Genomic DNA, 25104 nt, shown 5'->3' with positions numbered 1-25104 from the left:
AGTCCCATCCAGGCCCGTTTTTCAGGTGAGTGTGTGCACACTCAATGGCCCAGGATTGCAGCAGAGTCACTCTGTGTGTGCTTGTGGGCAGTCAGTCACTGGGAAACTGTGGTGTATAAATTACATGGGATTGCATGTAAAGCGAGGGGGCTCATTACAGCAGAGAGCACAGTAATCCTCTGAAGGGTAATGAGGCTAATGAGACCATTCACAAAGTTCACCCTTTGGAACAAACCCTGCAGAGTTGGATGTCATTAACCCAATAAAGCCATAAAGACAACCCTCAGCAAAGGCAAAAATAAACATACATGTTCAAAAGATTGATTGTCAGTCCCAGCTCAGAGAGATGGGAGCAAAGTACTCTTTGTTCACTTGTTGTAAGGGTCCTGTGTGAAAGTGAGATTGGGGCAGTCAAAAATTTGCCCCAAGTAGCAAGGGGTCCATTACATTTTTATGGCCTGGTGGCATTGAGGGACAGTTGGGATGGTGGGATTGAGAATACGGCGGGATGAGAGACAAAGTGGGTAGGTGGGTCGATTGAATTTTGTTATCAAGCCTCATGGCATTTTTCCGTTTTTAAAATTATTCTGCTGAAATCAGTGCTTGTCCTGTGCACTAATGGCTCAGATCCTGCTGACCACACGCCGAGTCCTGTCCACTGAAGTGCCAGAGCTAATGACCACACATGCTCTCCCGTCCATTAAAGGCAAAGTTTCCACTGAATTCACATCCTGTCATGTCCGCTAAAGGCCCACGCTCCACTATCCTCACACTGAGACATCTCAATGAAGGAAATTATTCCAGTTTACCTTAATAGTTCTGTCCCCAGACGCTGACACAATGTATCTGTCGTCAAAATCCACCACATTGACTGCTGCCCGATGGCCCACCAGCACCCTCCTCAGGGTGATGTCGCTGGGTGAGACCAATGTCCAGACAGCTATGGAGCGGTCCTTGGAACAGGTGACCATCATTCTGTTGCTGAAACGCAGGTGCAGGACAGCCTCGCAATGGTGAATCAGTGTGTTCAGCATCTCTCCCGTGGATCCATCCCACACTCTGGAAACCAGGAATTCCATTATAAATCAGTAACCAGCCTAAACACTTGCGGTGAACCAATTTCCGCTTACCCTCCAACACAACACTCTCCTAAATGTGGTAGTTTAGGTTGTGGGTTTTGACTCAGTGGGTAGCTCTCTTAGGTTGTGGGTTTTGACTCAGTGGGTAGCTCTCTTAGGTTGTGGGTTTTGACTCAGTGGGTAGCTCTCTCACCTCTGAGTCCAAATTTCATGCCAGACACTTCAGCATAAAATCCAGGCTGACACTCCTGTGCAGTACTGAGGCAATGCTGCACTGCCATAGGTGCCACCTTTTGGATGAGACATTAAACTGAGGCTCTGTCTGCTCTCTCAGGTGGATGTAAAATACTCCATTGCCCTACTTGAAAACAAGCAGCCAAGTTATTCCAGGTGTTCTGGTCAATACTTATCCCTCAACCAACATCATTAAAACAGATTATCTTGTCATTATCACATTGCTGATTTTTGGGATCTTGCTATGTGCAAATTGGCTGCCATGTTTCCAACAGTTATTAAACTCTAGAGGTACTTGGATATTCTGAGGTTGTGAAAGGTGCTATAGAAATGCAGGTCTTTTTCTCTTTCTTTCGATGCCTTCCGCGGTGGCAGAGCCTGCCCCTGAGGGAAAATAGCAACAAGAAAGAAAATGGACGATCTATGAGTAATAGCTTTTCTCTGTAAGTATTAAGGATGCAGCTAAAGTTGCAGAGTGGATGATATTTGACCAGCACTCTTAACCTATGACTCTTGGATAAAATGCAGCCCAGCAACTCGGCTAATTTCTCTGCTAGCTAAAGCACCCTTGGTCTTTTGGGTTATTTGATGGAGCTGGGTCAGCAGACTGCTTTTGCCAGGAATACCAATCAAGCCTTATTCCCATTGCAACACTGATCTCAATCTAATGTCTCATCAAGAATAGCACCTCTGACCATGCAGCCCTCTCTCAGTGTTACAAACACAGTCTATGCACCCTCATTCAAGAGTGATGGTCCAATCCACAAGGCTATGACAGCAATTGAGCCACCTGGTTTTGGGCAGTGTCAGCCTAGTTTCTAGTGGCCATGGGTCCACAGCACAGAGTTAGTTAACGACCCAGCAATTGCAATTGAACAAGCAAAAGCTGGTGTGGGAATAAATGTCACACTGGTACCTGTCCTGGGAGCGTCTGATGGTCGTGAGGTGGGATTGTATAACATGCACACCTTTACTCTGTATCTAACCCCGTGCTGTACCTGCCCTGGGAGTGTTTGATGGGGACAGTGTAGAGGGAGCTTTACTCTGTATCTAACCTCGTGCTGTACCTGCCCTGGGAGTGTTTGAAGGGAACAGTGTAGAGGGAGCTTTACTCTGTATCTAACCCCGTGCTGTACCTGCCCTGGGAGTGTTTGAAGGGGACAGTGTAGAGGGAGCTTTACTCTGTATCTAACCCCATGCTGTACCTGCCCTGGGAGTGTTTGAAGGGGACAGTGTAGAGGGAGCTTTACTCTGTATCTAACCCCATGCTGTACCTGTCCTGGGAGTTTGATGGGGACAGTGTAGAGGGAGCTTCACTCTGTATGTAACCCCATGCTGTACCTGTCCTGGGAGTGTTTGATGGGATAGTGTAGAGGGAGCTTTACTCTGTACCTAACCCCGTGCTGTACCTGTCCTGGGAGTATTGATGGGGCATTGTAGAGGGAGCTTTACTCGGTATCTAACCCCATGCTGTACCTGTCCTGGGAGTGTTTGATAGGGACAATGTAGAGGGAGCTTTACTCTGTATCTAACCCCATGCTGTACCTGTCCTGGGAGTATTTGATGGAGCAGTGTAGAGAGAGTTTTACTCCGTATCTAACCCCATGCTGTACCTGTACTGGGAGTATTTGATGGGGCAGTGTATGAGGTAGCTTTACCTGACTGTGGAGTCTGAGGATCCAGTGATAACCATCCTCTCATCATATTGCAGACAAAGCACTGAGCCTGTGTGTCCAGTTAGAATCCGCTCACATTCCAATGTGTTCTTATCCCAGACCTGATAAAAACACAAACAAAAGTGACCAGGAAAATGCCACTCCATCACACACAAATCGACTTACAAACAGGAAAATAGTACAACTTTCAAGAAGGAATTAGATAAATAATTAGAAAGGAAAACCTGCAGAGCTATGGGGAAAGAGCAGGTGAATGAGACTAATTGGATAGGCCTTTTAAAGAAGAAGCACAGACTCGAGGGGCCGAATAGCCTACACCTGCTCCTGCTTCTTATGCTCTTAAAAGATCCCAAGGCACTATTTGGAAGAAGAGTGGACGAGTTCTTCCTGATGCCCAGGCCAATGTTTAATCCTGAACCAACATCACCAAAACAGATTATCTGGTCATTCCACATTCCTTTTTGAGGGATCTTGCTGTGTGCAAATTGGCTGCTGTGTTTCCTATACTACAACATTGGCTACTTCAAGAAAGAAAGTACTTCTACTTTATAAAGCGCTTTGGGATATCCTGAGGTTGTGAAAGGCACCCTATAGAAATGGAACTCCTTCCTTTTCTCCTGTTGAAATTAAGTCTTGTCATCCTGCCCTAAATCACTCTCACAGGAGCTCGTACTGAGGAATTCCTTATCCAACTCAGTCTCCTCTTACACTTTCAATCTCCACCACTATTGAGCTGAGCCCTTTCCTTTCCTCACCTAAAGTCCTCACGCCCCCTTTACAGCCGGAGCCCCGAGCCCTCCATTGTCAAAGGAACTGAGGCCAGTTTTACTGCCCTACTTCTGGCCTGATTCAACAACAGCTAACTAAAACTTATTTTTTATCTTTAGTAGGTTAATGATAGGTTGGAATAGCAGCTACGCTGGAGTTTAAATGAAGAGAATTAATCACCAAGCAGCATGAGTTGCCATTGCTCTTGTGATCACCAAGTAACCCAGAGCGGAGCACGGACTCTGTAGGAGGTAGTGGAGAGGAGTTTTAATAGCCAGGTATTTGGTACATGAGGGCGATGGATAATAGATGTTGTTTTTAATTAAGCAGTATAAGACATTAACATCATTTAAAAATCTTGCTTCATATTCAACTGCAGCATTTTAATTAGAGGCAATTATTAATTTAATTCCAAAAAAACTGAAAATAGATTTTCAGTTCGAATGTTAAATTCATTCAGATGTCGATGGTGCACTGGAGAGAAATCTAGAGTGCGGGACAAACAGGGTGTGAGTTCACACTCAGTGTTGGAGAGTGCGGGACAAACAGGGTGTGAGTTCACACTCAGTGTTGGAGAGTGCGGGACAAACAGGGTGTGAGTTCACACTCAGTGTTGGAGAGTGCGGGACAAACAGGGTGTGAGTTCACACTCAGTGTTGGAGAGTGCGGGACAAACAGGGTGTGAGTTCACACTCAGTGTTGGAGAGTGTGGGACAAACAGGGTGTGAGTTCACACTCAGTGTTGGAGAGTGCGGGACAAACAGGGTGTGAGTTCACACTCAGTGTTGGAGAGTGTGGGACAAACAGGGTGTGAGTTCACACTCAGTGTTGGAGAGTGCGGGACAAACAGGGTGTGAGTTCACACTCAGTGTTCGAGAGTGTGGGGTGGGCAGAGTTTGAGTTCACACTCAGTGTTGGAGAGTGAGAGGTGGGTCAGGTGTGAGTTCACTCACAGTGTTAACCTTACCTTGGAGGTGAGTGCACAGTAGCACAGCGCAGCGCCCTCCTGGGTTGCCTGTTGGACTTCAATGTTGAGACGCATTGGAGGGAGGGAGCAAGGGCTGCCCTGTGGTTGAAGGTCATACACAAGCACATGCGGGGTGGGGTGGGGTGGGTGGAGGGAAGCAGCTACGCATTAGGGAAACCTTATATAAAGTGACCATTCCTCTGCAGCTGAGACAGTTCAGACACAGGCCACATTGACATGCATGGAGTTGGGTTACCTGCCCACTCAAGCAACGCAGAGGAATGAAAGTGCCATCAAATGCTCCAGAGCTTTTCACCCCTCAGACACAGACTACAAACTAAAGAGTGTTTCAGCGGACTGCAGAACAATTGGACGACTGGGCACATTGTACAATCTCCTTGCTAAAGCTGGCCACTCGGCAGTCACTGGTGGAGGCGCTCACAGCCCTTTGCAATATCATCATCCTGGTTTGGACCAGTCTCCCCCATGGCTCAAGCTAACAGTGCAGCCTTGCAGTGCGGGTTAGGAGAATACCTGCACCTGAGCTGAGAGCACAGCATGCAGTCCAGTGGCCGAAGCTGCCGCTAATTGGTCAGGTGGAGTGGGGCGCAGGCTGTTGGGGTTTCGGGCAGCCATGTAGTGCACTAAACTCTGGCCATCCAAGTGATGGCCAGCACTCTCCAGGATGTGTTAAGGGGCCTTCAGGCTTAACCAAGAGATGTTCTTAGAACACCCAAGCTAACCCATGCATCTCTCTTTCATCCTGCAGGAGGAGGACATCAGGAGCATGGAGTCTGGTGACCTCACTGTATGCCTCATGGCTTACAGAGAGCGGAGATGAAGGAGGAGAGAGTGACGGAGGCACCTGGATGGGCAGAGGGAGGAGCAGCACCCTCAGGAAGAAGGGGCAGCTGAGGTCCCTGCACAAGCCGCTGAAGAGCCGCGGGGAGCTGTTGTTGGTCGGCGCCTAGCTAGACCCAGGGTCTATAGACACCGCCTTTCATTGCTGCAGATAACCGGCAACCAGTGTGGCCAAAGACTGCACATGTCCAGGGAACTGATCAGTCACATCTGCCAACTGCTGCAGGATTTGGCGCCACCGGCATATCGAGGGCATCCACTGCCATGGCCGTGCAAGTGACCGCGGCGCTCAATTTTTATGCAAGTGGCTCCTTTCAGGGTTCCACAGGTGACCCCTGTAGGATGTCACAAGCCTCCACCCACAAATGAATCCATGAGGTCTTGGATGCCACCTTCGTGAGGGCACACAACTTTGTGCATTTTGCCAGGGGTGGGACTTCTGATTTTCAGGCATTGCCGCTATTTTTGCCACAATGGACATCCTCTCCATTGTGGCAAAACTTTGGGCCTCAGTGTTCAAGTGAGTAAGGTGTGAGTTCACACTCAGTTTTCATGAGTGTGAGGTGAGCAGGATGTGAGTTCACACTCAGTGTTCAAGACTTTGGGGTGAGCAGATTGTTTGACAAATTTATTAGAGTTCTTTGAGGATGTAACAAGCAGGGTGGGTAAAGGGGAACCAGTAGATGTAGAACATTTGGATTTCCAAAAGTTAATTGAGAAAGTGCCACATAAAAGGTAACTCCAATACACAAGAACTCGAGTTGTTGGGGGTAATATATTAGCATGGTTAGAGGGTTGGCTAACTAAAGGGAAACCAATTTGGGATAAATGGGTCATTTTCAGGTTGGCAAACTATAGCTAGTGGAGTGTCACAGGGATCAGTGTTGGGGCCTTAGCTATTTACAATCTATATTAATGAATTTGATGAAGGAACCGACTGTATTGTAACAAAATTTGTTAATGATAAAAAGATAGGTAGGAAAGAAAGTTGTGAGGAGGACACAAAGAGTCTATAAAGGAATATAGATAGTGAGTGGGCAAAAAAGTGGCAGATGGCATATACTGTGGGAAAATGTTAGGTTGTTCACTTGGTGTACAGAATAGAAAAGCAGAATATTATTTAACAGGAGAGAGACTGCGGAATGCAGTGGCACAGGGAGTTCTGGATATCCTCATACCAAACAAAAAGGTTAGCATGCAGATCCAGCTAGCAATAAGGAGGGTAAATGCAAGGGAGATGGGGTATAAAAGTAGGGAAGTATTGTTACAACTGTATAGTGCATTAGTGAGATCACACCTAGAGTAAAAACAGAATTACCTGGAAAAACTCAGCAGGTCTGGCAGCATCGGCGGAGAAGAAAAGAGTTGACGTTTCTGTTGAAGGGTCATGAGGACTCGAAACGTCAACTCTTTTCTTCTCCGCCGATGCTGCCAGACCTGCTGAGTTTTTCCAGGTAATTCTGTTTTTGTTTTGGATTTCCAGCATCCGCAGTTTTTTGTTTTTATCACACCTAGAGTACTGTGTACACTTTTGGTCTCCATATTTAAGGAGGGATATACTTGCACTGGAGGCAGTTCAGAGAAAATTCACTAGATGGATTCTTGGGATGAGGAGTTTGTCTCATGAGGAAAGGTTGAGCAGTTTGGGCCTATGCTCACTGGAGTCTAGACGAATGAGAGGTGATCTTATTGTAACATGTAAGATTCTGAGGCGGCTTCACAGGGTAGATGCTGAGAAGATGTTCCCCCCTGTGCTGGAATCTAGAACTGGGGGCACAGTTTCAGAATAAGGGGTTTTCCATATATGATGAAGGTAAGGAGGAATTTCTTCTCTCAGAGAGTAATTAATCTTTGGAATTCTCTTCCCCATTGAGCAGTGGAGGCTGGGTCATTGAATATATTCAAGGCTGAGTTAGACAGATTTTCGATTGACAAGGGAGTCAAGGGTTCTGGGGGATAGGCAGGGAAGTGGCGTTAAAGTCATAATCAGATCTTATTGACTGGCGGACCAGACTCAAGGGGCTGAATGGCCTATTCCCACTCCTATTTCTTATGTACTTATGCAGAATAGTGAGCTGAGCTGAGAGCTTGTGATTAAGAGCAGTTCCTGTTTGCACTGACTGTGTCCGCCAGAATTTTCCGCCATTTCCCTTGGTTCACATCATTGGAATTTGTGATGGCTTTCAAAAAGAATTTGAATAATTATCTGGAAAAAATTTGCAGGGCTATTGTGAAAGGCAGGGGAGTAGGACTAGCTGAGTAACTCTTATACAGAGAGCTGGCACAAAGGGCTGAATGGCCTCCTTCTGTACTGTAACCATTCTACGGAAACAGAACTCTATGAAGGAAGAGCTCTGCCAGATAACTGTGGGATTTATGAAAAATCTACAAATAACAGCTGGGAGTGTTGTAAAGAGAGTGTGAGATAAGAGCAAAGAGCGAATTGATGACTTGGTTTGCTGCTTCATTTGTTTTAGTCCCAGTGATGTCTCGGGTTTGCTCAGGATTAAAAATCTCGCAGTGAGGATTCGTCCAGGGTTAACACCCTCAGCTTTCTTCCATAAAGAGCTGCACCCCTCACCTGGACTTACCTTGTAGAAGCCTCATTTAATCCAGCCCCACCTTCTGCATCCTGCCTAGAATAAGAAGGTCTTGCTATAAGTGTACAGAGCTTTGGTGTTACCACACCTGGGGTACTGTGTGCAGTTTTGGCCTCTGTATTTAACAAAGTTTTCACTGGATTGATTCCTGGAATGAGAGGGATTGTCCTATGAAGAGAGATTGAGGAGACTGGGCCTGTTTTCTCTAGAGTTTAGAAGAATGAGAAGTGACCTCATTGAAACTTACAAAATTCTTAAGGGGCTCGACAGGGTAGATGCAGGAAGGATGTTTCTCCTGCCTGGAGATCTAGAACCGGGGCACACAGTCTCAGAATAACAGGCAGGCCATTTAGGGCTGAGGTGAGGAGGAATTTCTTCACTCAGAGGGGGGTGAATCTTTGGGATTCTCTACCCCAAGGGGCTGTCGAGGCTCAGTCACTGAGCATGTTCAAGACAAAGGATGGAATCATCCCAGATTTGCACTAAGTGCAATAGTGGGCGGGAAAAAGAACATTTTATCTGCCGGTCGCAATGGCGGCTTTTCACGCCGTATCATCCCAATCTCGCCTCATTAATCATGCATTCCCAGGAAACACACTGTTTCAATGGCGGGCGGGCTCTCATTTGCCTGCCATGCTGTCACCTCTCGACTTCATCACGCCAGGCACCATATGTGAAGTGCAGACCTCTCAGTGCTTCCAGCCCAGAACTGCTGCACACAAGACATGGCCCCAAAAGGCAAGAGGGCTGCAGCCCTCAAATCAGTGACGCATTCCTGGAACGACTCCTGGACACTGTTGAAGCCCGCCACGATATCCTCTAGCCCCGCTCTGGCCACAGGAATTCCCATCAGTGTCACCACTCCAGCTTGGGAGGTGGTGGCAGTGGCGGTCAGCACCGACGCTGCACACAAGAGGTTGGCATTCCAGTGCAGAATGTGGATGAATGATCTCATCCATGCCGCCAGGGTAAGGCAACGATCTCATCACTCTAAACTCACACATTCACAAGGTCATCACACATTCACTGGCATCTCACTCACTGCCAGCTCAAGGGACATGCACTCACTCTCTCACACACACCCTCACATGTCCATCTGGCCTCATCTCCTCTGCAGACTGCCTCCGCAGCCCTCACCCTCTTGAGGCCACTTGCACAGATCAACATGTGCCCCCACACACACCCTGGGATACCCCCCTTCTCCAGTACAGCCCTCGCCCTGCAGCCTCTTCCCTTGCCTGAGGCCACTTCTCCTCCTTCCCAAGCAATCCATAGCCCTGCAGCCATCGAAAAGCCACACCCACCTTACGGCTGGTCTGGTAGGTAGAGACCTGCTCATAAGCCCCTGTAGAAGTGATGTTGTGCTGTCTGTGAAGCTTGGCATTGATGACTGTGAGTGCTGCCCGAAGCAAGGTAGGCAAACAAATCTCTAAGTCCCGAGCGAAGTGCAGCTCGCCAAGTGCACGTCGTTTATTTTCAGTTGTGAAACATGTCAGCGCAATGTCGGATGTTCCAGCGTGGGGGGATGATTCCAGGGAGCTGGGCTTATAATGATATGCATATGTATTCCAATGAAGTTCCTGATGTGAGGCGATGGGAAATGTGTCCCAGCATTGACGGGCGGAGTGGATGATTGCAAACTGGTTTCATGACGTCGTGAAACCAATTTTTGGCCTTCCCGCCATATTGTCTACTCACGCCCGCCAAGATACCCAAAGCCAGCAGGCATGGAAAATTCCACCCAGAGATCGATAGATTTCTAGATACTAATGACATCAAGGGATATGGGGATGGCAAAGGAAAATGGCATTGAGGTAAAATATCAGCCATGATGTAACCGAATGGCAGACCAGGCTTGAGGGGCTGAATGGCCTACTCCTGCTCCTATGTTCCTATGTTAGATTCTGAGAGGGCTTGACTGGGTAGATGCTGAGAGATTGTTTTCCTTGGCTGGAAAATGTCGAATTGGGGAGCATCAGTCAGGATAAGGATATTTCAGACAGGGATGAGGAGAAATTTCTTCATTCAGAGAGTTGTGAGTCTTTAGAATTCTTTACCTCAGAGAACTGTAGATTCTCACTCAGTAAGTATACTTAAGGCTGAGATCGATAGGTTTTTGGACACTAAGGGAATTGAGGGATCTGGGGGTTAGGCAGGAAAGTAGAGTTACAGTCGAAGATCAGCCATGATCTTACTGTAGTGACGAAGCAGGTTCGAGGGGCCTATGGCCTATTCCTAATCCTATTTCTTCTGTTCTTAATCTGGTTACAAACTGCCACAGGGAAGTGACTAGGGAATTAGTCATTAAACCACCCAAGAGTTATAGCGTGAGCGGGGATGGTGAGAAGCTTGAAATCGGGTGGCTTATGGGGCAATGTGAAACTGTACGCAGGAAATGGAGGTCTTACAATATAATTTCTCAGCCACTGGAGACATGTATCAAAGGAGTCTAGTCCTTGTCCTCCAGTTAGAACTGTGGCCATTCATTCACAGCTATACCTGGAAAACCGGGTGCAGAACCAAACTACTTTTAGAGGCCTGGAACTCAGGGTTTAAATGGAGCCGAATAACAAGGCCTACCTTCAATTGTACAAATGCAGCAAGACCTGGACAATATCCAGGCTTGGGCTGACAAGTGGTGCTAACATTTGCACCACACAAGTGCCAGGCAACGACCATCTCCAACAAGAGGGAATCCAGCCATCGCAGCTTGACGTTCAATGGCATTACCATCACTGAATCCCCCACTATCAACATCCTGGGGGTTTCCATTGACCAGAAACTGAACTGGACTAGCCATATAAATACTGTGGCTACAAGAGCAGGTTGGAGGCCAGGAATTCTGTGGTGAGTAACTCATCTCCTGACTCCCCAAAGCCTGTCCACCATCTACAAGGCACAAGTCAGGAGTGTGATGGAATACGCCCCACTTGCCTGGATGAGTGCAGCTCCAACAAAAACTCAAGAAGCTTGACACCATCCAGGACAAAGCAGCCCACTTGATTGGCACCACATCCACAAATATTCAATCCCTCCACCACTGACGCACAGTAGCAGCAGTGTGTACCATCTACAAGATGCACTGCAGGAACCCACCAAGGCTCCTTAGACAGCACCTTCCAAACCCATGACCACTACCATCTAGAAGGACAAGGGTAGCAAACATCTGGTAACACCACTGCCTGGAAGTTCCCCTCCAAGCCATTCACCATCCTGACTTGGAAATATATTGCCGTTCCTTCACTGTCGCTGGGTCAAAATCCTGGAACTCCCTTCCTAACAGCACTGTGGGTGTGCCTACACCACATGGATTGTAGTGGTTCAAGAAGGCATCTCACCACCACCTTCTCAACGGCAATAAATGCTAGCCTAGCCAACGAAGCCCACAACCCATGAATAAATAAAAAAATTCTTCAATTTCTCCTTGGCCTTGCTGAGTTACGATTCCTGATCGCTAGAAGCTATCTGTGGGAATAGGAATGACTATGCCGTGAAGCCCTCCCCAGTGGAATTGCCTGCTACCCATCTCCCTGTGTAGGCTGATAAAGGAAGAGGCATTGAGGGTGTTTGTACCCAAGGAATCATCTCTAGACAGGAGAGAAGTCACATGACTTGTTCAGATTAAGGTTCCTTGGGCAATTTCATAGAATTTTGGAATGACACCACACGAAATGAGGCCATCTGGCCCAACGTATCTTTGAAAGAGCTATTCAATTAGCTCATTCCCCTTCTCTTTACCCATATTCAACTATTTATCCAATTCCTTTTTGAAAGTTGATTCTGCTTCTCCTGCCTTTTCAGGTAGGTCATCCCTCTAGCCACCAACCTTTCTGACCATGGAAACAGCTTCCCAATAAGATTTCACCAACATTTTTTCAAGAAAACGATCTTGCAGTCTTTCCATTACTGGAGGCATGTCCAAATAATGGCCCATGGGCTACAGCACAAACTGCTCTCCGACCGCGGCGCCCCCCCCCCCAGCCCCGTGAAAATGGCCCCTCAGCTAACTCAGTCCTATTGGTGTTTCTTTCTGCCTGGTGTGAATTGCCTGGTTTGGGCAAGGCTGCTTTGAGCACTGTTGCCTCATTGGTGGATCCTACATCAGAATAACCTAAACTGTTGGTCAGCAGTCTGAGATATCCAGGGATTACTGGGAACAGGGATCTGAACATCACCAGTGGCCTCTGAGGCTCTGTGGTTAGCAAATCCATCGGACATTATGGATTACAATCTCTCGCTATTTGGAAACGGAGGTAAGGAAAGAAGCAATCTGACCAACTGACCTTGATTGTGTTGTCCCTCAGTCCACTGATAATTCTCCTGTCATCATACTGTAGGCAGTAGACTCCTTTACTGGCCTCACTGTGACAGTGAATCCGCTGTAAACTGTGCTTTCCACAACGCCAGTTCCACTCAATAGTCTATGAAGGAGCAAAACGTTAGATAATTAAATTGAGTCAGGTCGTAAACCTTTCCAGTACAGTTACATTGCATAAGGTAGGAAGAAAGAACATGCATTTCTATATCGCCTTTCACAATTTTATGACAGGTTCAATTGAGGCATTCAAGAGGGCATTGGATGATCAATTACATAGAAACAATGTGCAGGGTTACGGGGAAAAGGCAAGAGAATGGCACTGAGTCATAATGTTCATTTGGAGAGCTGGTGCAGACATGATGGGCCGAATGGCCTCCTTCTGCATCGTAACAATTCTGTGATTCTGAGGACATCAAAGAGCACTTTTACAGACAATGAAACACTTTCGAATTGTAGTCACTACTGTAAAGAAATGAAGTGCAGTAACCATTTTATGCACAGCAATATTTCACACGCATCTAAAAATAGTGGCCAGAGAATCTGTTTTTTTTTGTGTGATGTTGATTGAGGGATAAACATTGGCCAGGACACCAGGGAAAACTCCCCTGCTCTTCTTCAAAATAGTACCACGAGATCGTATATGTCCATCTGAGAGGCCAACAAGGCTCACCTGGAAGATGTCACCTCCAACAGTGCAGTGCTTTCTCGGACTGCACTGAACAGTCAGTCTAGATTTTGTGCTCAAGCCTCTAGTGTGTTTTTTCAGAAGCATATTTTGAGAAGTTTCCCACAGGCTCTCTCGGTTAAAAGGGGCCCAGATGTTAGTGGGACCCCAAACCCAATGTAAAACAAACTTTTCAACCTGTTAAACATTATTGAGTTACCATTGTCAGTGTATCCTACCTCTATGTCCTGTACAATCTTGGCATACAGGGCCCTGTAGAAGGAGTTGGGAGGGGTCCCACTATCTGAGGGTTTTAGCTTAAACAAATATTGGCCCCTGAAAGAGAGATTTAAACAGAGATATGAACATGGAGATCAGTTAAGTGTAGCAGACTTGGTCATTTCATTTCCCCCTTGAAACTCAGTCTGTCCATTGACAACACTGCATTAGACAATGAGTTGCTGGCAGGGTGGGAATACAACAAACAAGAATATTTTATGGTAAACAAAGTTTATCTACTTAACAAACAACAAAGCAAACAAAGCCTACTTTACAGAGTCTATTTAAAAAGAGCCTCGATGAACTACAGAAAACAGAATTTACGCCTGAAACTACAGACATGCAGCCGAAAACTTCTGGGGACCCCATGTAAATACTAACACACTCCCTGGGGACCCCCTGTAAATACTGACATACTCCCTGGGGACCCCCGTAAATACTAACACACTCCCTGGGGACCCCCTGTAAATACTAACACACTCCCTGGGGACCCCCTGTAAATACTGACATACTCCCTGGGGACCCCCTGTAAATACTAACACACTCCCTGGGGACCCCCGTAAATATTAACACACTCCCTGGGGACCCCCTGTAAATACTAACACACTCCCCGGGGACCCCCGTAAATACTGACACACTCCCTGGGGACCCCCTGGAAATACTGACACACTCCCCGGGGACCCCCGTAAATACTGACACACTCCCCAGGGACCCCCGTAAATACTGATACACCCCCCGGGGACCCCCTGTAAATACTGACACACTCCCCGGGGACCCCCTGTAAATACTAACACACTCCCCAGGGACCCCCGTAAATACTGACACACTCCCCGGGGACCCCCTGTAAATACTAACACACTCCCCGGGGACCCCCGTAAATACTGATACACCTCCCGGGGACCCCCTGTAAATAATGACATACTCCCTGGGGACCCCCTGTAAATACTGACATACTCCCCAGGAACCCCCGTAAATACTGACACACTCCCCGGGGACCCCCTGTAAATACTGACGCACTCCCTGGGGATCCCCTGTAAATACTGACGCACTCATGGGACCCCGTGTAAATATTGACACAGTCTCCAGAGACCACATTTAAATACTGGCACACTTCTGAGGACGCTCTGTAAATACTGAAACACTTTTGGAAACCCCTGTAAATACTGACACATTCATTGGGACACCCCCTGTAATTACTGACACACTCCCGCGGACCTCTGGCAAATATTGACACACTCACAGGGATACCCTGTAATTACTTACACATTCTCCAGTGGCTATCTGTAAATACTGACACACTCTAGGGACTCCCTGTAAATACTAATACGCTTCCTGGGGTACCCCTGTAAATGTTGGCACACTACCGGGGTCCCACTGTAAAATACTGATACACACATGGGGACAACCTGTAAATAATTACAGACTCACGGGGCCCCTGTAAATACTGACACACTCTTGGGTACACCCTCGAAATACTGACACAATCCCGGGTACCGCCAATCCTAAGTTCTGAAGGACAATATTAGTGGCCAGAGAAAAGGAGGGGCTGTTGCAGCATTTTATTAGGCAACAGAGCTAATGGAGCTTACATACCAATACAGGCAAATGTTCCTGCATCTTTCCCAACACTTCCTTACCAGCCTCTTCGTTCTGCGAGTCCTTTCCAGAGGGAATCCGTACGGATCTTGCGCTCAATTAGCTTCTTCCAGAGCATCCCATTGCAGCTGACCCGGAGCCATCCTTTAGACACCTGCTCTGCTGCCCACAGCCACTGTGCGCCCAGGTATGACAGAATGTTCTCTGCAATGTGTTCCAGCCCCCTCGCTGCCAGCCAAAAGCAGAAAATGAGACAATCAAACATCGTTTCGAACCACTGACCCTGCTTGCTGCCTGTCACCACATCCCACCTCCCCACCCTACTCCTTGCCAGAATGCCACATCCAGTGGGCGCGTGCTAGTTCACTGAACAAGGGGCCACTGTCCATATGTCCACATCGAGGGTATCGCAGGATGTCTGATTCTGCCTGGGCACACTTTCTGCACCGATGGGATAGCTACAAGAGGCGGAATTTAAACCCTCCTTCGAAGCAAATCTGGTGGCGAGGTAGGAATTTAATTGGGCTAGAGGGTGGTGGGAAGGGTTCCCTCCACCTTCCTACCTCTTCCCTAATTAAGCTCGGGGTGGGAAGGCTCATGGGTGACTTCCTGCCCTGCCGTCAATTGAGGCCCTTAAGTGGGTAATTAATGCCCACTTAAGGGCCTCATCCCACCCAGCAAGCGGGGGACTCATCACGTGAGAAACCCGAAAAGCAAACCTTGTCAGGGTTGCTTGCGGGCCCCCAGGAGGTGTCCCTTGTTCAAAGGCACTCAGTGCCTGATTGAGGGACCCAACATTGGAAAGAGGAGGGGTCTACTGACAGCCAACCCGCTGTGCTTGCTGCCTACCTACCCACCCCTCTCCCCCGCGACCCCCATCCCACAACCTCTTCCTGCCATCAATCACCTGTGTCCTGGGTCCCCCGGTGACTCTGTGCCTTGGGTGGATGCATTACCAGCAGCAATCATCTTCTCCCCAGTGGCACTGCTGAGCATTGCACAGCTGCCAGCCTCTGGTTGGCCAGCAGTTCTTGGGAGTGGGGAGTGTGGGATTTCTGCCCCTGGGTCCTTGATCCTGGGGGGAGGCCTGCCCAGTTAGGTGGCTGATTAGCATTTAATTCAAGGGGCTTTCCTGAAAGGAGGTGAAGCAGGGCTCTTGCTAGCTTTCCAGCCAGTGAGACTACCATTGCCTACATTAAATTCTGCCCCTTCATTCCATAACCCTTAATTCACTTAATCTCAGGGCTAAAATTTTCAATTCATCCCCAATCTCATCAGTTTTTCCAGATTTCCACCACTGTTTGTGTGAAGAAAAGCTTCCTGACATCATCCCTGAACAGGCTTTAATTTTAAGGTCTGCCCCCTTGTCCTGGACTCCCATGAACCCAGCAATCCCCACCGGAGAAGATAGTTTCTCTCCATTAACCCTATCAAATCCTTTAATCATCTCCAACTCCTCAACTAGATCACCCCTTAATCTGATAAAATTGACAGTCCCCTTTCATTATGACCAATAGTGCAATGATTATGTTACTGGAGTAGTAACCCAGAGGCCTGGATAATAATCCAGCAGGATGTTGGGGCGGGGGGGGGTTCACATCCCACCAGGGGCAATTTGAGAATTTGAATTTAGTTCTTGAAAACCTGGAAATAAAAAATCAGTAACAGTAAAAGCGACCAACAAGCTTTCCAATTGTTAAAAAGCTCAACTGCTTCACTAATGTTCTTTGGAGAAGGAGGCCTGTTGTCCTTATTCAGGTTTGGATCTATCAGCGACTCCAGACCTGCACCAATGTGGTTGACGCTTAAATACCCTCTGAAATGGCCTAGCAGGGCAGTTCAGGGAGGGAATGAAAGAGTTTGGGGCTTAGATGGTTGAAGGTTCAGACACCAATGATGGCGAAGGAAGTGGGTTGTTGAACAAAGGACCAGAGTTGCACGGCGTAGAATTGGCTGATCTGGAACAGCGCTGATGAATGCTGCTGTACTCAGATTCTCTCAGATCCGCACTGAGTCCCTGTACTCTCTCTGTCTTCAATCGCTTTTTATTTACACATGGCAAACTTTGAAGACCTGTCCCTCAGCAGTTGTCCAGGGTGAACGTCTCCCTCTACACTTCCATTCAAAGTACTTGCAGCGGTAACACATTCACTCAGGATTACACAGTTCCTCTAGTGAGCTGGTCTGACCTTGTCTCTAAGAGACAAGTAGGATGCCCATTTTATTCCATTCCTTAGTCCACTAAAATGCTGATGATTTGTGGGATTGAGTCAAATGTGAAGGATTTTTACAGAGCACTGGTATTCTCCCACTACTTTCTTTGTGTCAACACTGCTCCTACAGCAGCAATGGTGGATTTTTTAAAGATGTTATGTTTAAAGAGGTGATGCTGTGGTTATTCGCTGTGATACCCAACCTGGCCACACATCAGAGTGAGACAGGGATTGAGTGAGTTAGTGCCAATTACAGAGCACATTCCCTGAATCTGTTCCATCCAGCAAGACCTGGACAATATCCAGGCTTGGGCTGACAAGTGACAAGTAACATTCACGCCACACAAGTGCCAGGCAATGACCATCTCCAACAAGAGAGAATCCAACCATCGCCCCTTGATGTTCAATGGCATTACCATCACTGAATCCTCCACTATCAACATCCTGGGGGTTACCATTGAACAGAAACTGAACTAGACTAGCCATATAAATACTGTGGCTATGAGAGCAGGTCAGAGGCTAGGAATCCTGTGGTGAGTAACTCACCTCCTGACTCCCCAAAGCCTGTCCACCATCCACAAGGCACAAGTCAGGAGTGTGATGGAATACTCCCCACTTGCCTGTTTGAGTGCAGCTCCCACGACACTCAGGAAGCTTGACACCATCCAGGACAAAGCAGCCCACTTGATTGACACCACAGCCACAAACATTCACTCCCTCCACCACCGACGCACAGCAGCAGCAGTGTGCACCATCTACAAGATGCACTGCAGGAATTAACCAAGGTTCCTTAGGCAGCACCTTCCAAACCTACGACCACTACCATCTAGATGGGCAAGGGCAGCAGATAGATGGGAACACCACCACCTGGAAATTCCCCTCCAAGTCACTCACCATTCGGACTTGGAAATATATCCTCCACTATCAACATCCTGTGTGCCCAGATTTAAACACAGTTCTCCAGCTGGGGCTGAACCAGGGCATTATGAAGATTCAGCATTACTTCCTTGCTTTTGTACTCCATGCCTCTATTAATAAAGCCCAGAATCCCATGAGCTTATTAGAATTATATAGCATTTAGTATAGAAAGAAAATCACAATGAAAACACTCCAGTGTAAGATGGAAATAAGAATGAGGGATGTGTGCAAGAGAGAGGTGAAGTGAGAGGGACTGAGGATGAGTTTGAGAGTGAGAGAGCAAGAGGGAGGTGAAGTGAGAGGGACTGAGGGTGAGTTTGAGAGTGAGAGAGCAAGAGGGAGGTGAAGTGAAAGGAACTGAGGGTGAGTTTGAGAGTGAGAGAGCAAGAGGGAGATGAAGTGAGAGGGACTGAGGGTGAGTTTGAGAGTGAGAGAGCAAGAGGGAGGTGAAGTGAGAGGGACTGAGGGTGAGTTTGAGAGTGAGAGAGCAAGAGAGAGGTTGGGTGAGAGGGACTGAGGGTGAGTTTGAGAGTGAGAGTGGGAAAGTGGGAGAGAGAAAGAAGAGTGAGTGTGACAGTGCCAGTGTGAGAGAGAGAGTTGGAGTGAGAGGAAAATAAAAAGAGAGAAAAGAAAATAGATTTGATTTGAGCTGGGTTGGAGTCTCGTTTTCAGAGCTTAAAGGATGTTGTTCCAACATGTCATCCAGGGTCTCTCCTTTCTGCTAAAGCAGCTACCTTTCCAGGAATTACACTCATTAATTTACAAACTCCGCAGATTTCTTGCCAAAGAATGAGAATAAGCCACAAAAGAAGCCTGTCAGAGATCTGGTGCCTCACGAGCTAAATTTTCAACTATCTGCATCACAGAGGACCCTCACGAGAGACTTAAGTGAATAACTAAAGAGTTTACAAGAGTTATAGAACCTGTGGCTTTTTATAAATTCATTTGATTTTGATTGTTAAATCACATTTCAGAAATTGTAGAGCCGAAAATGAATAGTTATTCTGTAGACCTAGTCCTGGCTTGATGCAAACACTCCCTCCCAGTCAGAAATAGCTCTTATAGGGAGGGCTAGGGAGACAGTATTGACTGTCATGTGACTGCTTTGTAAAACAGAGATGCATTGTGAGTAGAACAGAGGCATACCTATCATAAACAAAAGACCAGCTCTATTACTGAGGAGTCTGCGTTCAGATGCAGGGCTCCAATGAGTGGGACAGGGTCAGGGAGAAGTACATCGGGTAAGTTTACCAGTCACAGGCGGTCACGCAGAAGTTACCTTTGGATTTAGAGACCAAGTTCCATGGGATCATTCAGCCCAGATTTCCATAAGTAGGGAGACTGCTGAAGGGAGACCCAATGTAACATATGCCTTAACTCAACTCAACTCCAACAGGTAATCCTCTGTCAGAACCCACCAATCCCGCCATGTATCCCAGCCACAAACCCAAGCCAGAAGCCAAGAGCCCCAGCCCCCAGCCATGAACCCCAGCCCCCAACTTCCAGTCCCCAGCCCCAGCCACAAACCCGAGCCACAGGCCCCTAACCCCCTGATTTGAACTTCAGTCACTTGATTGGCCTTTCTATGATCCTAGGCTTCTCACTGGGAGTGACTCGGGCTCTGTTTCAGGATATTCCCACAGCAATAGATCATCCATATAACAGTAGAGGAACACCCATTTTAAGTTTTGATATTATTATCCAGTTTGTGATACAGCTTGTACTCTGCAAGAATACACAACCAAAAATCAACAGTAAAACTTTTGCACAACACAATAATAAACACTGATGTCAACACATTGAGAATCAGGGGAATAAAGTGAGTGAGTCACACTACTCAGGCATTATAATGAGAAAGAGAGAGAGAGAGTGACATAGAGTGTGAATGAGAGGGAGAGAGAGTGGGAGAGTGAGAGAAAGTGAGTGATGGAGACAGTGAGAGAGAGAGACGGGGGAGAGAGAGAGGGAGAGAGACAGGAGAGAGAGAGAGAAACGGGGAGAGAAAGAGAGAGAGAGAGAGACGGGGAGAGAGAGAGAGAGGGAGAGAGACGGGGAGAGAAAGAGAGAGAGAGAGACGGGGAGAGAGAGAGAGAGACGGGGAGAGAGAGAGAGACGGGGCGAGGGAAAGAGAGAGAGAGACGGGAGAGAGAGAGAGACAGGGAGAGAGAGAGACAGGGGGGGGAGAGAGAGAGAGAGAGAGAGCCGGGGGAGAGAGAGAGAGAGAGAGAGAGACGGGGGAGAGAGAGAGAGAGATGGGGGAGAGGGAGAGAGACGGGGGAGCGAGAGAGAGCCGGGGGAGAGAGAGAGAGACGGGGGGAGAGAGAGAGAGAGACGGGGGAGAGAGAGAGAGAGACGGGGGGGAGAGAGAGAGAGAGACGGGGGAGAGAGAGAGAGAGAGACGGGGGAGAGAGAGAGAGAGAGAGACGGGGGAGAGAGAGAGAGAGAGAGCCGGGAGAGAGAGAGAGAGAGACGGGGGGGAGAAAGAGAGAGAGACGGGGGAGAGAGAGAGAGACGGGGGAGAGAGAGAGAGAGACGGGGGAGAGAGAGAGAGAGACGGGGGAGAGAGAGAGAGAGAGAGACGGGGGAGAGAGAGAGAGAGACGGGGGAGAGAGAGAGAGAGAGAGAGGGGCAGAGATTGTGAGTGAGAAAGAGAGTGAGTTAGTAGTGTTTCTAACCAGAGCTGCCCTGGCAGTGTTTGATGGGGACAGTGTAGAACAGGCTTGTCCAACCTGTTCGCATCCGGGTCGACGTTTCAAATTTTTTCTCACTCAAGGAGCTGATGAGCAAATTTCAGAAAGATAAGGTTTGGCGCAACATTAAACTTAAATTATAAAAAAAAGTAGAGGTGTGAAAAAAAAACTTACCGAGCGAAAAAAACAATGGTCGGGATTTTCCAAGCCTGCTCACCGCCGGGACCAGCCAGTCCTGCCCAGAGTCAATGGGCTTTTGGCTGAGCTGCCGAATCTCCCATGGTGGGTTCTGCAGCGATGGGGCGGGAAAATCCCGGCCAGTGTCAAAGAAATAGACTAATAATTTTTAAAAATGTGTAATCGTGATAGGGTGAGAGTGTGTGTGTCCGCTTCACTCCCAGTCTCACACACTCACCCTCACCCACAATGGTGTGGAGGGTGAGGGGGAGGGGGAGGGTGAGGGGGAGGGTGAGGGGGAGGGTGAACGAGAACCCTGAGACTGGGAGTGAGTCAGACTTACACACACACACACATTCACCCCGCTCCCTCCCTGTCTCACACATGCACACCCTCCCTTCCCCGTCCCCCTCACATCCTCCCCTTCACACACCATCCTCCTCACACACTCTTGCTCTGCTCTCCCCTCACATGCTCTCCCCCTCACACTATCCCCTCACACTCTCACTCCCCCCTCACACTCTCCCCCTCCCCTTCACACTCTCCCCCTCCCCTTCACAGTCTCACTCCCCCCTCACATTCTCCCCCTACCCCTCACATTCTCCCCCTGCCCTTCACACTCCCCCATTTCTCCCTCACTCTCCTCCCTCCGTCTTCCCCTCCCCCTCACTCTCTCCCTCACACTTCCCCACCTCCTTCACTCTTCCCCTTCCCTCACTCCCCACTCTCCCCTTTCAACCATCCTGCTCATCACTCTCCCCTCTCTCTCCCCCCCTTCCCCGCACTCTCCACCTCCCTTTCCCCCTTCCTTCTCACTCTTTCCTGTTCACTCTCCCCCTCCACCTCACTCCCTCTCTCCCCTATGTGTCACTCTCTCTCCTCTCCCCCTCACTCTCTCTCCTCTCCCCCTCACTCTCTCTCTCCGCCTCCCCCTCACTCTCTCTCTCTCCGCCTCCCCCTCACTCTCTCTCTCTCCGCCTCCCCCTCACTCTCTCTCTCTCCGCCTCCCCCTCACTCTCTCTCTCCGCCTCCCCCTCACTCTCTCTCTCTCCGCCTCCCCCTCACTCTCTCTCTCCGCCTCCCCCTCACTCTCTCTCTCCGCCTCCCCCTCACTCTATCTCTCCGCCTCTCCTTCACTCTCTCTCTCCGCCTCCCTCTCACTCTCTCTCTCCGCCTCTGCCTCAATCTCCCTCTCCATGTTCCCCCTCACTCATTCTCCCCCTCGCCCCTCTCTCCCCCTCCCTCACTCTCTCTTCCCCTCACACTCTCTCTCTCTCTCCCCCTCCCTCACTCTCTCTCCCCCTCCCTCACTCTCTCTCTCTCTCTCTCCCCCTCCCTCATTCTCTCTCCCCCTCACACTCTCCCTCTCTCTCCCCCCCCTCACTCTCTCTCCCTCATGCTCTCCCTCTCTCTCTCTCCCCCTCTCTCACTCTCTCTCCCCCTCACACTCTCTCTCTCCCCTCCCTCACTCTCTCTCTCCCTCACGCTCTCCCTCTCTCTCCCCCTCCCTCACTCTCTCTCCCCCTCCCTCACTCTCTCTCTCCCTCACGCTCTCCCTCTCTCTCCCCCTCCCTCACTCTCTCTCTCCCTCACGCTCTCCCTCTCTCTCCCCCTCCCTCACTCTCTCTCTCCCTCACACTCTCTCTCCCCCTCCCTCACTCTCTCCCTCACCCTCTCCCTCCCTCTCCCCCTCCCTCACTCTCTCTCCCCCTCACACTCTCTCTCTCTCCCCCACTCCCTCACTCTCTCCACAGTCTCCACTCACACACTCAGGTGGGCAACCACCCTCTGCCTTTCCTGACCCCCCCTTTCCCGGCTCTCCCTTTCCCGGCTCCCCCCCATTCCTGGCTCCCCCTTTCCCACCACCCCCCTCCGGCATCTCTCGGACACCCCCCATTCCCGCCTCTTCCCTGCCCCTTTCCCAGGGCCTCCCCTTTCCCTTCCCCCTCCCCCCCCTACTCCTTTACTGTCCTCCCCTGTTCCCCTCCCCCCTTTACTGGCTGCCCCCCATTTCCACCACACCCCCTTTCCCAGATGCAACCCCACCCCCCAGCCTTCCCAGCCACCCCCCCCCCCCCCCCCACCAAACGCCACTTTACCGGCTCCCCCGCCATTTTCCTGGCTGCACCCCCTTTCCTGGCCCTCCCCTGCCCCCTTACCCCCCCGCTTCCCCCCCCAGCAACCGGCCCGGCCTAACCCGGACAACCCCCTATCCCTCCCCTTCCCCCCTCTTTCTCCTCCGCCCTCCTCCCCACCCCGTATCTGCCCTGAGAATGGAAGGAGTTCGGGTCTCTCAGGGGGCTGTAGGGCTGTTGAAGGTTATGGGGATAGGGAGGAACACAAGGGCCGTGGAGAGATTTTAAAATGAAAACATTCCCAGGCCTGGAGCTAATGTCGGTCTTTGAACAAAGGGGGTGAGGAGTGAGTTGTGATTTGCTGCAGCAGAGTTTTTGGAGGAATGCGTTGGAATAAGTCAGGTTCAGAGGGAACAGAGGCATCGATGATGGTTCCAGCGGAGCAGGCGAGCTGAGGCGGGTCTGGAGATGGTGTTACAGAGGTGGAAATGGGTCGTCTTGTTGCCGGAATGGATACGCGGTTAAATATGACAACCGGGCTGCCTGGTTCAGCCTCAGGTGCTTCCCAGGGAGATGGGTGGAGCCAGTGGTGAGGGAACAGGATGTTTGTGGCGGGGACTGAAAGCAATGGCTTTGCCCTTCCTTATATTTCTTTGGAGGGAATTCCTGTTCATCCAGTATTGGATGCCGGATAAGCAGTGTGACAAATAAGAGACAGCGGGATGCCAAGAGACGTGATGATGAGGTAGAGTTGGGTGTCACTGGCGCACATTTGAAGTGGATGGACGAATGACACATCTGAAACCTCGAACATGTGAGCCAAAGCCCGGTTCACCACTGATTGATTACTCACCGCTGTGTATTTCCACAGCACATAGCTCTCTGAGGGCCTCTGATGGTAGAAACCCGGTACTTCAACAACAACAACAACAAATCTCATTTGTATAGCAACTCTCCTGTTGTAAGATGTTCTAAGGTGCTTCACAGGAAAATAATCAGAGCAAATTTGGCACTGAGCACATTAGACGATATTATTAAAGAATGTCTTAAAAGGAGGGGAGAGAGAAAGAGAGAAAACTGAAGCAGTTTAGGGTGGGAATTCCAGAGCTTAGGTCCCAGGCAGCTGAAGGTATGACTGACTAAGGCAGAGTGATTAAAAATCAGAGATGTTTGTGCGGACAGAATTGGAGGATTGTAGGGCTGGAGGCAATTTCAGTGACAGGGAGGAGCGATCCAAGGAGGGATTTGAACACGAGGATAAAGCATGATAGTTTAAACGCCGGAGAACCTGAATGCTTCAAATAATCCCTCAAAATATCCTCTGGATTCTTGATGAGTATAAAAACATCTACCTGGCAGAGCAGTGACAAAATCTCTTTGCAGCATTGGTGTCAGGTAGCAGTTAACGTGTCCGTGCTGGTGATGACACATTCGGGAGATCAGAATCTGCACAAACTCCACCTGGTCGGATTCAGACCACTGCTCAAAATACTTCACGCACGTCTCCTTTTCCTTCTCATAATTGGCCGACAGCTTCCTCTGCTTGGGGACCGTTGTGTTGGATGTACCATTGGATAGTCCTGTCTGAAAGAAAGAAGTAACAAAACCATTCACACACACCTGGGAATTACAATACGCCAGTGAATCAAAAAGTTTGAGCTGGTTCATATATAGAATAAAGACAGTTAAAGCAAAATCAGATCAAAGGCTTCCATAATTAAAATTATATGCTTAACTTTACCAGGATAACTGTGACTCAGTGGGTAGCACTCTTGCCTTGGAGTCAGGTTGTGGGTTTAAACCCCATTCCCAAGACTTAAGCACAAAATCTAGGCGGACACACCAGTTCACTCGATTAATTCCTGGGATGAAGGGGTTGCCTCATGAGGGAAAGTTGGGCATATACCCACTGGAGTTTAGAAGAATGAGAGGTGATCTTACTGAAACGTATAAGATCCTGAGGGGATTTGACAGGGCGGATGCTGAGAG

At 49.0% G+C, this 25104-nt stretch overlaps 1 protein-coding gene across 1 annotated transcript in view; it reads right to left on the bottom strand.

The window, feature by feature from the left end:
• LOC144694613 (beta-TrCP-like) overlaps positions 1 to 24783 on the bottom strand; it is a 40164-nt gene extending 15381 nt beyond the window's left edge. The window contains exons 1-6 of the mRNA XM_078565213.1: positions 24468 to 24783; positions 15084 to 15270; positions 13407 to 13503; positions 12469 to 12606; positions 2972 to 3090; positions 810 to 1059 (exon numbers count right to left, since the gene is read on the bottom strand). Coding sequence (XP_078421339.1) covers positions 810 to 1059; positions 2972 to 3090; positions 12469 to 12606; positions 13407 to 13503; positions 15084 to 15270; positions 24468 to 24783 — 1107 coding nt within the window. The remainder of the gene's footprint in view (positions 1 to 809; positions 1060 to 2971; positions 3091 to 12468; positions 12607 to 13406; positions 13504 to 15083; positions 15271 to 24467) is intronic.
• Between the last annotated feature and the right edge of the window lie 321 nt (positions 24784 to 25104).

Source organism: Cetorhinus maximus, chromosome 20 (assembly GCF_964194155.1).
Source record: "Cetorhinus maximus chromosome 20, sCetMax3.hap1.1, whole genome shotgun sequence".
NCBI lineage: Eukaryota > Metazoa > Chordata > Chondrichthyes > Lamniformes > Cetorhinidae > Cetorhinus > Cetorhinus maximus.
Note: the sequence above shows the minus strand (reverse complement) of the source record. Positions and strands in the feature narration are given on the sequence as shown.